Source organism: Limulus polyphemus, unplaced genomic scaffold, assembly GCF_000517525.1.
Source record: "Limulus polyphemus unplaced genomic scaffold, Limulus_polyphemus-2.1.2 Scaffold278, whole genome shotgun sequence".
In the NCBI taxonomy this organism is placed as follows: Eukaryota; Metazoa; Arthropoda; class Merostomata; order Xiphosura; family Limulidae; genus Limulus; species Limulus polyphemus.
The window spans coordinates 253,748-265,356 of NW_013665888.1; the positions used below are offsets into that span (position 1 = coordinate 253,748).

The 11,609-nt window shown below is 33.3% G+C and overlaps 1 protein-coding gene across 1 annotated transcript in view; it reads right to left on the reverse strand.

Moving 5' to 3' along the window:
* Window positions 1-4,308: 4,308 nt before the first annotated feature.
* Window positions 4,309-11,609, reverse strand: part of LOC111085219 — a 30,747-nt gene continuing 23,446 nt past the window's right edge. Inside the window, exons 6-7 of the mRNA XM_022382794.1 lie at window positions 10,685-11,117; window positions 4,309-4,697 (exon numbers count right to left, since the gene is read on the reverse strand). Of these exons, the coding sequence (XP_022238502.1) occupies window positions 10,875-11,117 (243 nt within the window). The 3' untranslated portion in view covers window positions 4,309-4,697; window positions 10,685-10,874. The remainder of the gene's footprint in view (window positions 4,698-10,684; window positions 11,118-11,609) is intronic.

The following is an 11,609-nucleotide window of genomic DNA, read 5'->3' on the forward strand; positions in this document are numbered from 1 at the left end:
AAAAATTTCATTTGAAAAGAGAATGCCCAATAAAAATGTATTTCATTTAATTATTTAAACTATTTTTTTCTTCACTCAACGGTTGAATGTTTTTATTATTAAATGTTAAAAGTATTGGATTAGTTCTGGGTTTTAATGAGAACTATCATTTTCAGGAACTGCCTAACTCATAGTAACAGACAAAAAAAAATGTAGATGTTTCGCCATTTTTTATATCGTCAGAACTAGGTTAAAAGAACAACAACAAAACACCAGTAGATATATTATTAAAATATTTACTTTTTTTGTTCCATTTTTTGCATAACGAAGCATTAGCACATAAACTGTGTAAAATAACACTGATAATATCCAGTATCTGGAGAAACAATGACAGCAAGAACGAAAAACATTTAAAAAATGGACCGAGAGACATAGCTTCAGCCTCTACTCTCAGTCAGGAGGGATGCATTTAAGACGATGATCACCGTGGTAACCGCCTCTGGGTCAATCGAGCAACTTAAAAAAAAACGCTTCTAAATCAAAGTTAAATTAATTTATTTTTTTCTATTAAGCATAATATCTGTTTAGTATTGATGTTTATAGTTAAGTGTTGAAGTTTCGGTCCGCATAAATTAGCACTGTAGATTTGTATAAAATGAATGTGAGGGGTGGGAGGAAGCAAATACTACTATCGTATCGGTAAGAAATTCAAGTTATATTAATAACTGAGTATAAGTCGACAGAAGAAGAAACGCAAACAAAGAAACGAAAACTCTCGGAATGAGAATATTTTAATGTGTTAACACTTATGTCACAAACAGGTTGCTGTGTGTGTGTGTGATTTTTCATTAAAATTAACCCGTGACCATAACGTAAGTTTATGAATGAAACTCCAGTTTTTTTGTTTCAGGGTTATATATATTCAACGTTACGTGTTTGAGAGAATAATAAAAAAAAAGGTGTAAATTGTGTTTATGAAACACCTATGCCCTCGTAATGTTCTTCTGTATGATAAAGTTTGGTCAAAATCCATCTGTTCAATCTTTATATATTATTGGCTCGAGTCTGGAGGGGATTTTCTATGTACCAGTGAATTTGTGACCGTGACCTTTGACCCATGACATTCTAAAGCTACAAGCCTGAAGGGGATTTTCTATGTACCAGTGAATTTGTGATCGTGACCTTTGACCCAAGACATTGCAAAGCTTCAAGTTTGGAGGGGATTTTATATGTACCAGTGACCTTTGACCCATGACATTCTAAAGCTAATCCATGACCTTTTAAAGTTAATTAGGTCTATAACCATGCATGTAGTACCTGATGTAATAAGTTTAGCCAATAACCATTCATCCTGTATCGAAATATCTTATGTGGAAGCGTATACAAACTCCATGTAGATTGCAAAATTTTATAACAATTAGAACATTGTAATTTTTGTTTATAATTAGTTTCAGTTTTTTTTTTCAGTGTTATCTTACTGTTGATTTCTCGTTTAAGTATCATTGAACGTACAAACTGTAGATAAAAACAGATCTGAACAATCATTATAACAGCATTTTGGTGAAGTCGGAAACCCAAAGTTATTAACTTTGAAATTAAGGAATATTTGAATTCTTCTGTTCTAGTATTGTACCTAGTACACTCTCTCATCGATAATCTTAAAGTGTTGTTAAAAAAATAAATGTGAACAATAGTTGTGTTTATAGCTCCCACCAACATCACCACTTTGATATCCTCTTTAATTGACTTTTCATGACTTTTTATTTCCGTTTTATTAGGAGCAAGTACTGCACCACACCTTGTTTCAAACAACAAGCTACTGAATGGGTCTATATAGACGCCATCGGTTCTAAACTATTTATACACCAACTTGTCTGTGAATCCCTAATAACGTAAGGCTCACAAAAAATAATATCGATATTGTAATTAATTGCACGAATAATGAGTGATTGCACAGTTTTTGTTGGTCAGTTCTTTGAGTCTTGTAACATGAAGAAAACAACAACATAAAATTACACAATGGTATGCAATATACGAACCTTGATAAACAGTATACAAAAAGTCAGTAATTTGTCGATTGGATCCGCTACACCTTCTCTTAATTCTATTTTTGCTTATTTCTACTCCGCATGTAAAGCTGGATAATTAATATTCTTTCCTCGTGGCTCAGCGGTAGGTCGGAGGGCTTTATAACGCTGACATTTGGGTTTAGATACCCGTGGTCGACACAGCATAGATAGCTTGTCGTGGAGCTTTTGTTTAACTACAAACAAATGACATTTATCCTCCCCCCTCTTCAATGGCTCACCGGTAAGTCGGAGGGATTATAACGCTTAAAATCTGGTTTCGATACATATGGTGGGCACAGCACAGATAGCCTGTTGTGTAACTTTGGGCTTAACAAAAAACAAAACAAAAACAAACTACATTCTCCTTTGCATTTTACCAAAACGTGACCCAATGGTTAGTGTGCCGGATTGACAAAATCAAAACAATCGCCATGGGTGCATTATAAGAGTGACAGTCAAATCCTACTATTCGATTAGAGTAGCCCAAGAGTTGGCGGTGGGTGTTGTTGACTAGCTGTCTTCCCTCCAGGCTATCACTTCATGACTAGGGACGACTAGCGCAGACAGCCCTCCAGTAGCTTTGCGCGAAATTAAAACGAAGAAACAAATAAAACAACAACTTCGAGCGTTTTGTGCGTCATACTTCTTCAAACACATCTCCCATTGTCATGTCGTCGTCCATTGTTTAACTGTGTCGTGAAAATATTTCCAGATTTCGTTTCTCGGTATTCTGTTCGAAAACTATAATTTTTCAGTGCTTCAGTTGTAATTTAAGATCGAATTTGCAGATAATAACCATAGACTCGAACTGGAAATATAATCTAAAAACGTTTTAACTAAAAATGCAATTTGATAAACAACACTACTGGCGCAGAACGTGTTATTAAGTTTTGAGAAGCCACAACATTGCCTTCTCGGCAAACTATCATCAAATGGGAAGGTTTTAAGTTTTCATTTTTTATTGTTCTAAGAGCTGAACCAATCAGACTGATTTCTCCGACTTTAAACTGTCTCTTTTCTACACTTTAAATATTATATTGATATGTTTATGTCTACAGACAGAACAGAACGACTGCATCTTGGTTTCCTTTTTTCTTCCTCTAGTAGATGTTTAATTCCTTTTATTCGCACTAAGAGAAATATAAAAGTAATTTTGTTGGAACTTAAGTTTCTACCTGTTCTCTCATCTACCATAACTCTAGAAGTTCAACTTGTAATATTTAAAATATACTTACTAGAAATTCTGAGCAAGGGCGCTTTTCAGTATAAGAGAAAGAAACAGAACCCAAACATGTTTTCATCAAAGACCCTTTTTTTTCAGTTAACCAATCAGTTAATTTTTAGACGTAGATATATATTTATATATATATATACAACTGGCTAACATTAGCTACTATTATACGTTTATATGGATTGGAGTGAGTGAATAAATCTTCGTGAATTTTCGTTTCTAATTATTCGCTTAATTTTACCATAACATTGGTTATTTTTTTAACTTCACCTGTTGACGATATTTCGTACTATGGTTATTAAATAGTTTTTTGTTTAAATGGTTCTGAAAGAATAAAACGTTTATTTTATTTATTTTTGTCTGTAATTTATCTGGAGAAATGTTCGTTTGTTCTTTTGTTGTTAATCACAAGACTGCAAAAGGGGCTATCTGTACTCTCCCACTGGGGGGTATCGAAATCCTATTTTTAGCGTTATAAGCCATCAGACTTACCCATAAGCCTCAGGAGGGTCCATTGTGCAATGATTTGTACAATCCAAATTAACTTTTAATATTTACATCATGCATTGTTGATTCTTTTAGTTGATAACATTTATTAAAACTGTTTTTCGTACAATATTTAATATAATTTCAGAGAAATATATTTAAATCAGAAACGTTACTGAAATCCATGTTCAGGTAAAAGTTTTAACGTTGCTCTTTTAACAAACCCATGAGCAATTTAAAAATAAAACATTTTAAAGTGGTCAATCAGGGGGTGAAAGTTTAATTGTTGTAAATGTATTTCAACTGACTACCTAGTTTCAAATGTGTAACATAAATATATTTCTTTCATACACATATTTAATCGAAACAAACAAAGCAGTCGATTTGGACCCCAAAATAAATTTTCTTCGAAATTCCTTACAAAAAACAAACAAGCAAACCCTAATTTCATAAATAATGTATTTCCAATCAAGAACATTAGACAAAGTCGCATTTTATTAATTTAAAACACAACAAATAATTAGCTAAGAACCAGATGAAAAAATAACACTTTTATGTAAATTAACAAAAATACAAACGCCAGGCGTCGCACTTATATATTTTTTTGTCTTCACGAAGACGAGACGGCGTGTGTGTGTTTCTCTCATTCGTCGGTATTCGCTCGGAGAGAAATAAATGGCTGTCAGGTTTTTAAAAATGAGATAGTGAATAAAATAAGAGATTTTGGAATTTTCCAGAGATATATCGAAAAACTCCTGAACATTTCATGAAGATCAATAATCGAGAAGTTAGAGAATTTTCGTTAAGAACCAACAAACCAATAGACATAAGCAGTTTTATAGTATAGATATCTAATGAGAAAACCATATCACGTTTTCTGAATTGTTCTGATTTCATGCAGTTCTCGCATTTCTGTTGGTGTCAGTAGACCCCTGGAATGGTAAAATAAATGGAATCTTTATGTTCTGGTTTTAAAGAAACGAGTTTAAAAAACAACAACAGATATAATGATGTGAATTACTTAGGGTCATTCTTTGAGTTTTAATAGTTTATCATAAATTTTCAAAATTACTACATACCTATAAAAAGCCTAAACTTACTTATTTCGTGTGTCCAACTACATAATAAATATTATAGACATTAATCTATTTACCATATCAAATTGTTAGAGCTTTAGAAACATATAATCTCGTTCCAAACTAGTCATTTTTCAACGAGGTTTGTAACTGTTTGAATAATCTTGGAAAATTATTTTAAAAAATGAGCTAAAATGGGATAACTAGTAAAAAACGTTTTACTTGCGTTTTTATTCTTTGTTTGCTATTTCTTCCCATTTTAACCTCTTAGAAAATTGTATAATTTTTACTTTAAGACACTTCTGGTCTGAAGTAAATTTTGAATAACTTTATATGTTGCAAAAATGATGAACCTGTGATATTTTCAAAGTTAACTGTCCCTAGTAGTGAGACGATGAAAAACCTATATTAAGATGTCTCATTTAAAAAAAATATATAATCCACGCATCAAATTGGAGAGAGAGAGAGAGAAAAGATGCATTTAGTTATAGCATTTTTTACATTTTACGGGTTTTACGCTATTGCCATCTAGTGGCATTAAATACCGACAAAATGACTACTCTCTGTGTACTCTAGACTTCATTATTTGTATTAACTTGTAATATGAAAACATTACACCTCTCATTACATTGACAAAATCATATCGTAACTAGATGAAAAATACACTATCGAACTGAATGGGCAAAACAAAAAAATCACTAATAACACACACACACGCAAGTTAACACTACCACAAAATTTTTGACATAGTAAGAACAGATGTTTTATATTTTAGATAAAATGTCAATATGAGCTACAGCGAACCGGACTGGGCGTGGCCTAGTTGTTAACGTGCCCGACTGTGAACTTGAGTATCCATGGTTTGGGTCCCTTTGCCGCAAAAACGCGCTCCGCACTTTAGAACCGTAGGAGCGTTATAAGAGTGACGGTCAAATTCTACTATGACAAGAGTAACCCACGAGTTTGCGGTGGGTACTGTTGGCTAGTTGCTCTCCCTCTAAAGTCTATCACTTCAAAACAGGGGACAACAAGAACGAAAATTCTGAAAGAAAGAAACAAATAAACAAAGTTAACAATTTAAACATAGAAATCGAAACATTGTTTCTCATACAATTTCTAGGGCTGTCTGCACTAAGTCAGGATTTTTTTTTCCAGTCCTCGGGGTGTCTGAGAGGTGCACATATCACCTCTATTATGAACTATGACGAACTGTTTTTTCATCATTGTAGAGATAATGGGGGTGGGGGTGACGACTAAAGACCGGCGGGGGGTCGTCTGGCAAATCCAGCTGAGAAACACTGAATCAAAACTTTGAGGGTAAAATTTAAATATCACTTGAACTGTTGTTGTGATATGCATTTTAATACTTAGAGGGTGTGGAGAGTTATAAATACGAGAACATTGCTTTCTCCCATCAGTTAAATAATAAATATGTGCGTTCGTCTTATCTGTACGGTGTCGTACAAGTGTCCAGACCCGTACAGCATCATACAAGTGTGCAGTTCTGCAAACAATGACAAAAAAAAGCCAGTTTTTTTGCATTGTCCAGTATATTTTTCTCAACACAGTCAGGTCAGAAATTCAAATTAACTTTGGAATACCTGTTTCGCCGAACCTCTTGTTACACCAGTCACTATTCTTATTTGAAAGTCATCTGTGTACCTGAATAAACCACACTTCTACAGTTTTACTTAAACCTTCTATAACATAGGGTTTGATGCCGCATAAACAACTCAAATAAATAGTACTTGAACCATGGAGTTTGATGCCGCATAAACAACTCAGATAAATAGTGCTTCAACTAAGACTTTGTATGCAGTAACCCAGCTGGCCTGATGAACTCTCGAAGTGTAGTCGAAGATGATGTTATTCATCCTTCTTACTTCTTACTTTATTGGCCAATAAAGAGGGATATGAAAAATATTGTCACCGGTTTCAGAATGACGTAATAACATTTGTTTGTTGTTAAATTTCGCGCAAATCTACTCGAGGCCTTCTCACCTAGTCGACCCTATTTTAGAAGTGATAGACTATAGAGAGGGCAGCTAGTCAACACCACTCACCTCCAACGTTTGCTCTACTCTTTTTTTAAAAAGTGGGATTGACCGTCACATTATAACATCCCCACGACTGAAAGGGCTAGCATATTCAGTGACGGGATACGAACCCGTCGTCGTTTAAACACGAATTCAAGATCGGGTCAGTTTATTAGAGACTTGGAATCAGACTTGAGTACAACTGAATAAATAAGAGATTTCTATCTAAAACAAAACTTCGCATTTACCTAGCGCGACTGACAACAACGTGACTGGTCATTCTCATTCGCCCTAATCTTACACAAGGTCGCATGTAGCAGTGTTCTTTGAAAATGACAAAGAAACAAAGGTAACTTAAAACCAAGATCAGCTCAACGGTCTGCTTGACCACGTGCTATGTCAGAAACCTGTATATATTCCCAGCAAAGAATAAATTCAGAATGAAACATTAATAATACAGAAAGAAAGAAATCTACAGTGTATTCTTATACTACATTGGTTTCGCCAGTTCTTCTGAATGCCAATAAAGTAAATTCAAATAAAAACAATAAGAATAAATAATTAGTGTTGACAATCTATATAAATAATACGCTTGCCTTTGTCTGTCTGGATTTTTTCTCGTTCATTTCTCAATCAAATGATATAAATCTCATTTCTTTAAAATGACCTTAGTCCGAGGAATCCGGATTACATATTGGTTTTTCAATTCAGAATCACATTACTTGCTTTTTGCTTAGTCAAACTTTTCAGTGCAACGAGTATGGTACACACGATGCACAATGTCGTTGTTATCACGTGGCAACTGTCTTCCATTTCAACGTTACTTTTTTATTTGCAAAGTGTTACACGAATAATACTTAATCCGCTTGTAATTTCCTAAACTAAAAATGAAAATTACACTAAATACAATTTTTATGGGCTTTCTCGACTAATTTATGCCTAAAATATGCATGCGCAGTTCGTCCAAAACCATATGATTATCACATGCATTTAGACGTTTCTGCATATTCAGCTAAGTTTGCCTTCATTAAAATTTTACATTAGTTTACTTTGCGATAACTTAGCTTTGGTTTATTTCATAGACTGCATAAACACCTTTTATGTACTTTTCCTTTACTACATGTTTTATTCTTCGTTTGTTTTTTTCAACTCACAAAACTGTGTCATACACTGAACGTTCCTAACAGTTTCATACTCTGTACACTATTATAAATACCATTACTTTACGTGTAGTTTTATTAAACAAAATTACGTGAACGTGAGTTTGTTTGTCTGACCGTGTAAACGTTTTTCAAATTGACCAGGGTTTACTGATTTAACACATAATGCTTGTAAGAAAGCATAGCTTGTTTTCTGTTTTTTTAATTTCGCGCAAAGCTACACGAGGCCTATCTGCGCTAGCCGTCCCTAATTTAGCAGCGTAAGACTAGAAGGAAAGCAGCTAGCCAACAGCAATCCCTCTCAACTCATGGACTACTCGCGTCTGACGAAACAATGAGATTTGACCGTCACTTCTATAACGCACCCACGGCCCCAAAGTAAGGAGCGTGTTTTTTTGAGGGGTAGTGGGGCGTAAGCCATGAGCTCTCAGATTCACAGTCCGGGCACGCTGACTACAAACCACGCCCTACTCATCATGAAAGTGAATCTAATGTCCAGAAAATAAAAAGAATAACCAAATGCAAATTATTATTTTTTCTATTACTAGATATCTTAACCCTTTTCTAAGGGAAGAATCTAACGTAAATGGATTATTATTAATTAAAACACAAATAGAAAAGCAAAAGAATAGAAGGTAATGTTATTCGAAACGTATTTACCAAGCTTTATTTTTAAACGCTTACTAGTGATAGAAATATTGTCACTGAATCATTCAGCTCGAAATTTCTCTTTGGTTAATAGATTGCCCAAGTATTTTACAGACTCTTATAGATTGCCCAAATATTTTATAGACTCTTATAGATTGCCCAGATATTTTACAGACTCTTATAGATTGTCCAGATATTTTATAGACTCTTATAAATTGTCCAGATATTTTATAGACTCTTATAGATTGCCTGGCTATTTTACAGACTCTTATAGATTGCCCAGATATTTTACAGACTCTTATAGATTGTCCAGATATTTTATAGACTGTTATAGATTTCCCAGATATTTTATAGACTCTTATAGATTGCCCAGATATTTTATAGACTGTTATAGGTTGTCCAGATATTTTATAGACTCTTATAGATTGCCCAGATATTTTACAGACTCTTATAGATTGCCAAAATATTTTATAGACTCTTATAGATTGCCCAGTTATTTTATAGACTCTTATAGATTGCCCAAGTATTTTACACACTCTTATAGATTGCCCAAGTATTTTACAGACTCTTATAGATTGCCCAAATATTTTATAGACTCTTATAGATTGCCCAGATATTTTACAGACTCTTATAGATTGTCCAGATATTTTATAGATTCTTATAAATTGTCCAGATATTTTATAGACTCTTATAGATTGCCCAGATATTTTATAGACTTTTATAGGTTGTCCAGATATTTTATAGACTCTTATAGATTGCCCAGATATTTTACAGACTCTTATAGATTGCCCAGATATTTTATAGACTCTTATAGATTGCCCAGATATTTTACAGCCTCTTATAGATTGCCACAATATTTTATAGACTCTTATAGATTGCCCAGATATTTTACAGACTCTTATAGATTGCCCAGATATTTTATAGACTCTTATAGATTGCCCAGATATTTTATAGACTCTTATCGATTGCCCAGATATTTTATGTACTCTTATAGATTGCCCAGATATTTTACAGACTCTTATAGATTGTCCAGATATTTTATGTACTCTTATAGATTGTCCAGATATTTTATAGACTCTTATAGATTGCCCATCTATTTTATAGACTCTTATAGATTTCCCAGCTATTTTACAGACTCTTATAGATTGTCCAGATATTTTATAGACTCTTAAAGATTGCCCAGCTATTTTACAGACTCTTATAGATTGCCCAAATATTTTATAGACCCTTATAGATTGCCCAGATATTTTACAGACTCTTATAGATTGTCCAGATATTTTATGTACTCTTATAGATTGCCCAGATATTTTACAGACTCTTATAGACTGTCCAGATATTTTATAGACTCTTATAGATTGCCCATCTATTTTATAGACTCTTATAGAATGTCCAGATATTTTATACTCGTATAGATTGCCCAGCTATTTTACAGACTCTTATAGATTGCCCAGATATTTTACAGACTCTTATAGATTGTCCAGATATTTTATAGACTCTTATAGATTGCCCAGCTATTTTACAGACTCTTATAGATTGCCCAGATATTTTATAGACTCTTATAGATTGTCCAGATATTTTATAGACTCTTATAGATTGCCCATCTATTTTATAGACTCTTATAGATTGTCCAGATATTTTATAGACTCTTATAGATTGCCCAGATATTTTACAGACTCTTATAGATTGCCCAGATATTTTACAGACTCTTATAGGTTGTCCAGGTATTTTATAGACTCTTATAGGTTGTCCAGATATTTTTATATACTCTTACGTTAAAGATTATAGCTGTTCTGTTAGTTTTAATAATATAGAGCCATTAAGTTATACCTCTTTTACAGGACCCCCAATTACTCGTTAATTAATTTTGCTTGAATAAGAAATGACATAAAGGCAATGAAAGTTACAACAGGAATTTTAACACGTCGTCGATATTGAAATAAAAATCTGTTTATTTAGGCAGTCAAAGGTGATTATGAGGTAAGAGAATGACTGTACTTACCGCTGTAAAATATTTAATGGTATTTTTAAACCTTCCTGATGTAGCTTGTGGTGCACCTTCAAACATTCTTTGGCAGGACCTGATAGGTCAGAAACCAGTGACGACAAAACATCTTCAATTTCATTGGATGGTTCAGTAGGCTTTGCATCATTCCAGTTAGATGGCTCTGGTGCATTATATTCTTGTTGGCTTACATGAAGGTGTGTGAGAGTCTTGGAGGAATTTTTACTGTTTTCAATATGTTTCTTCTTTTTTCCTTCTTCTCTATCATCGTAGTTATTACCTCCAGGTTCATTGTCCTCAAAAGTATTATTTTTTCACTTCTTAAATCTACATTTTTATTAAAATCAGGTAATTCACTGGAAGACTCGTCTGCAGGTACTGACGTCACCCACGACCTTTGACCACACTCAGATGGAAGACTATCTAATAACTGAAAACATTAAAGCACTTGCTTGTGTAAAATCAGATGCTTAAGAATAATCAGATTCATTATTCCTTAAAAAAACAAATATAAATTGTATGAAAATACTTTTTTTTTGTACCGTAAGTAATAGTAATTTTTTTCATTGCATCATTTGATGTTTGTAATTTATATGAAAAAAAATCAAAAATTCCATGTTTCAATTAAGCAAACTCAAATATTGATATTCAGTAATTGCATCAAAGCTTTTCATTTAAAGTGGGTTCAGGCAGTGTGGTCAACATGTACACTTAGTTTCTACAGAAAACTCACTCCAAAATAGTTCTCATGTGATGTGAATTTCACGATCACTTTAAGATAAAAGAAAAAGTGACGTCATGAGTCAGTCAACTGTCGTTAATATTTTTTCTTAGATATCGTTTCTGTCAAATTCCATCACGAATTGTTTCAAACATTTGCTACCTATATATTTTTTTTTTTATTCCTGTAAACTCCCAGTGG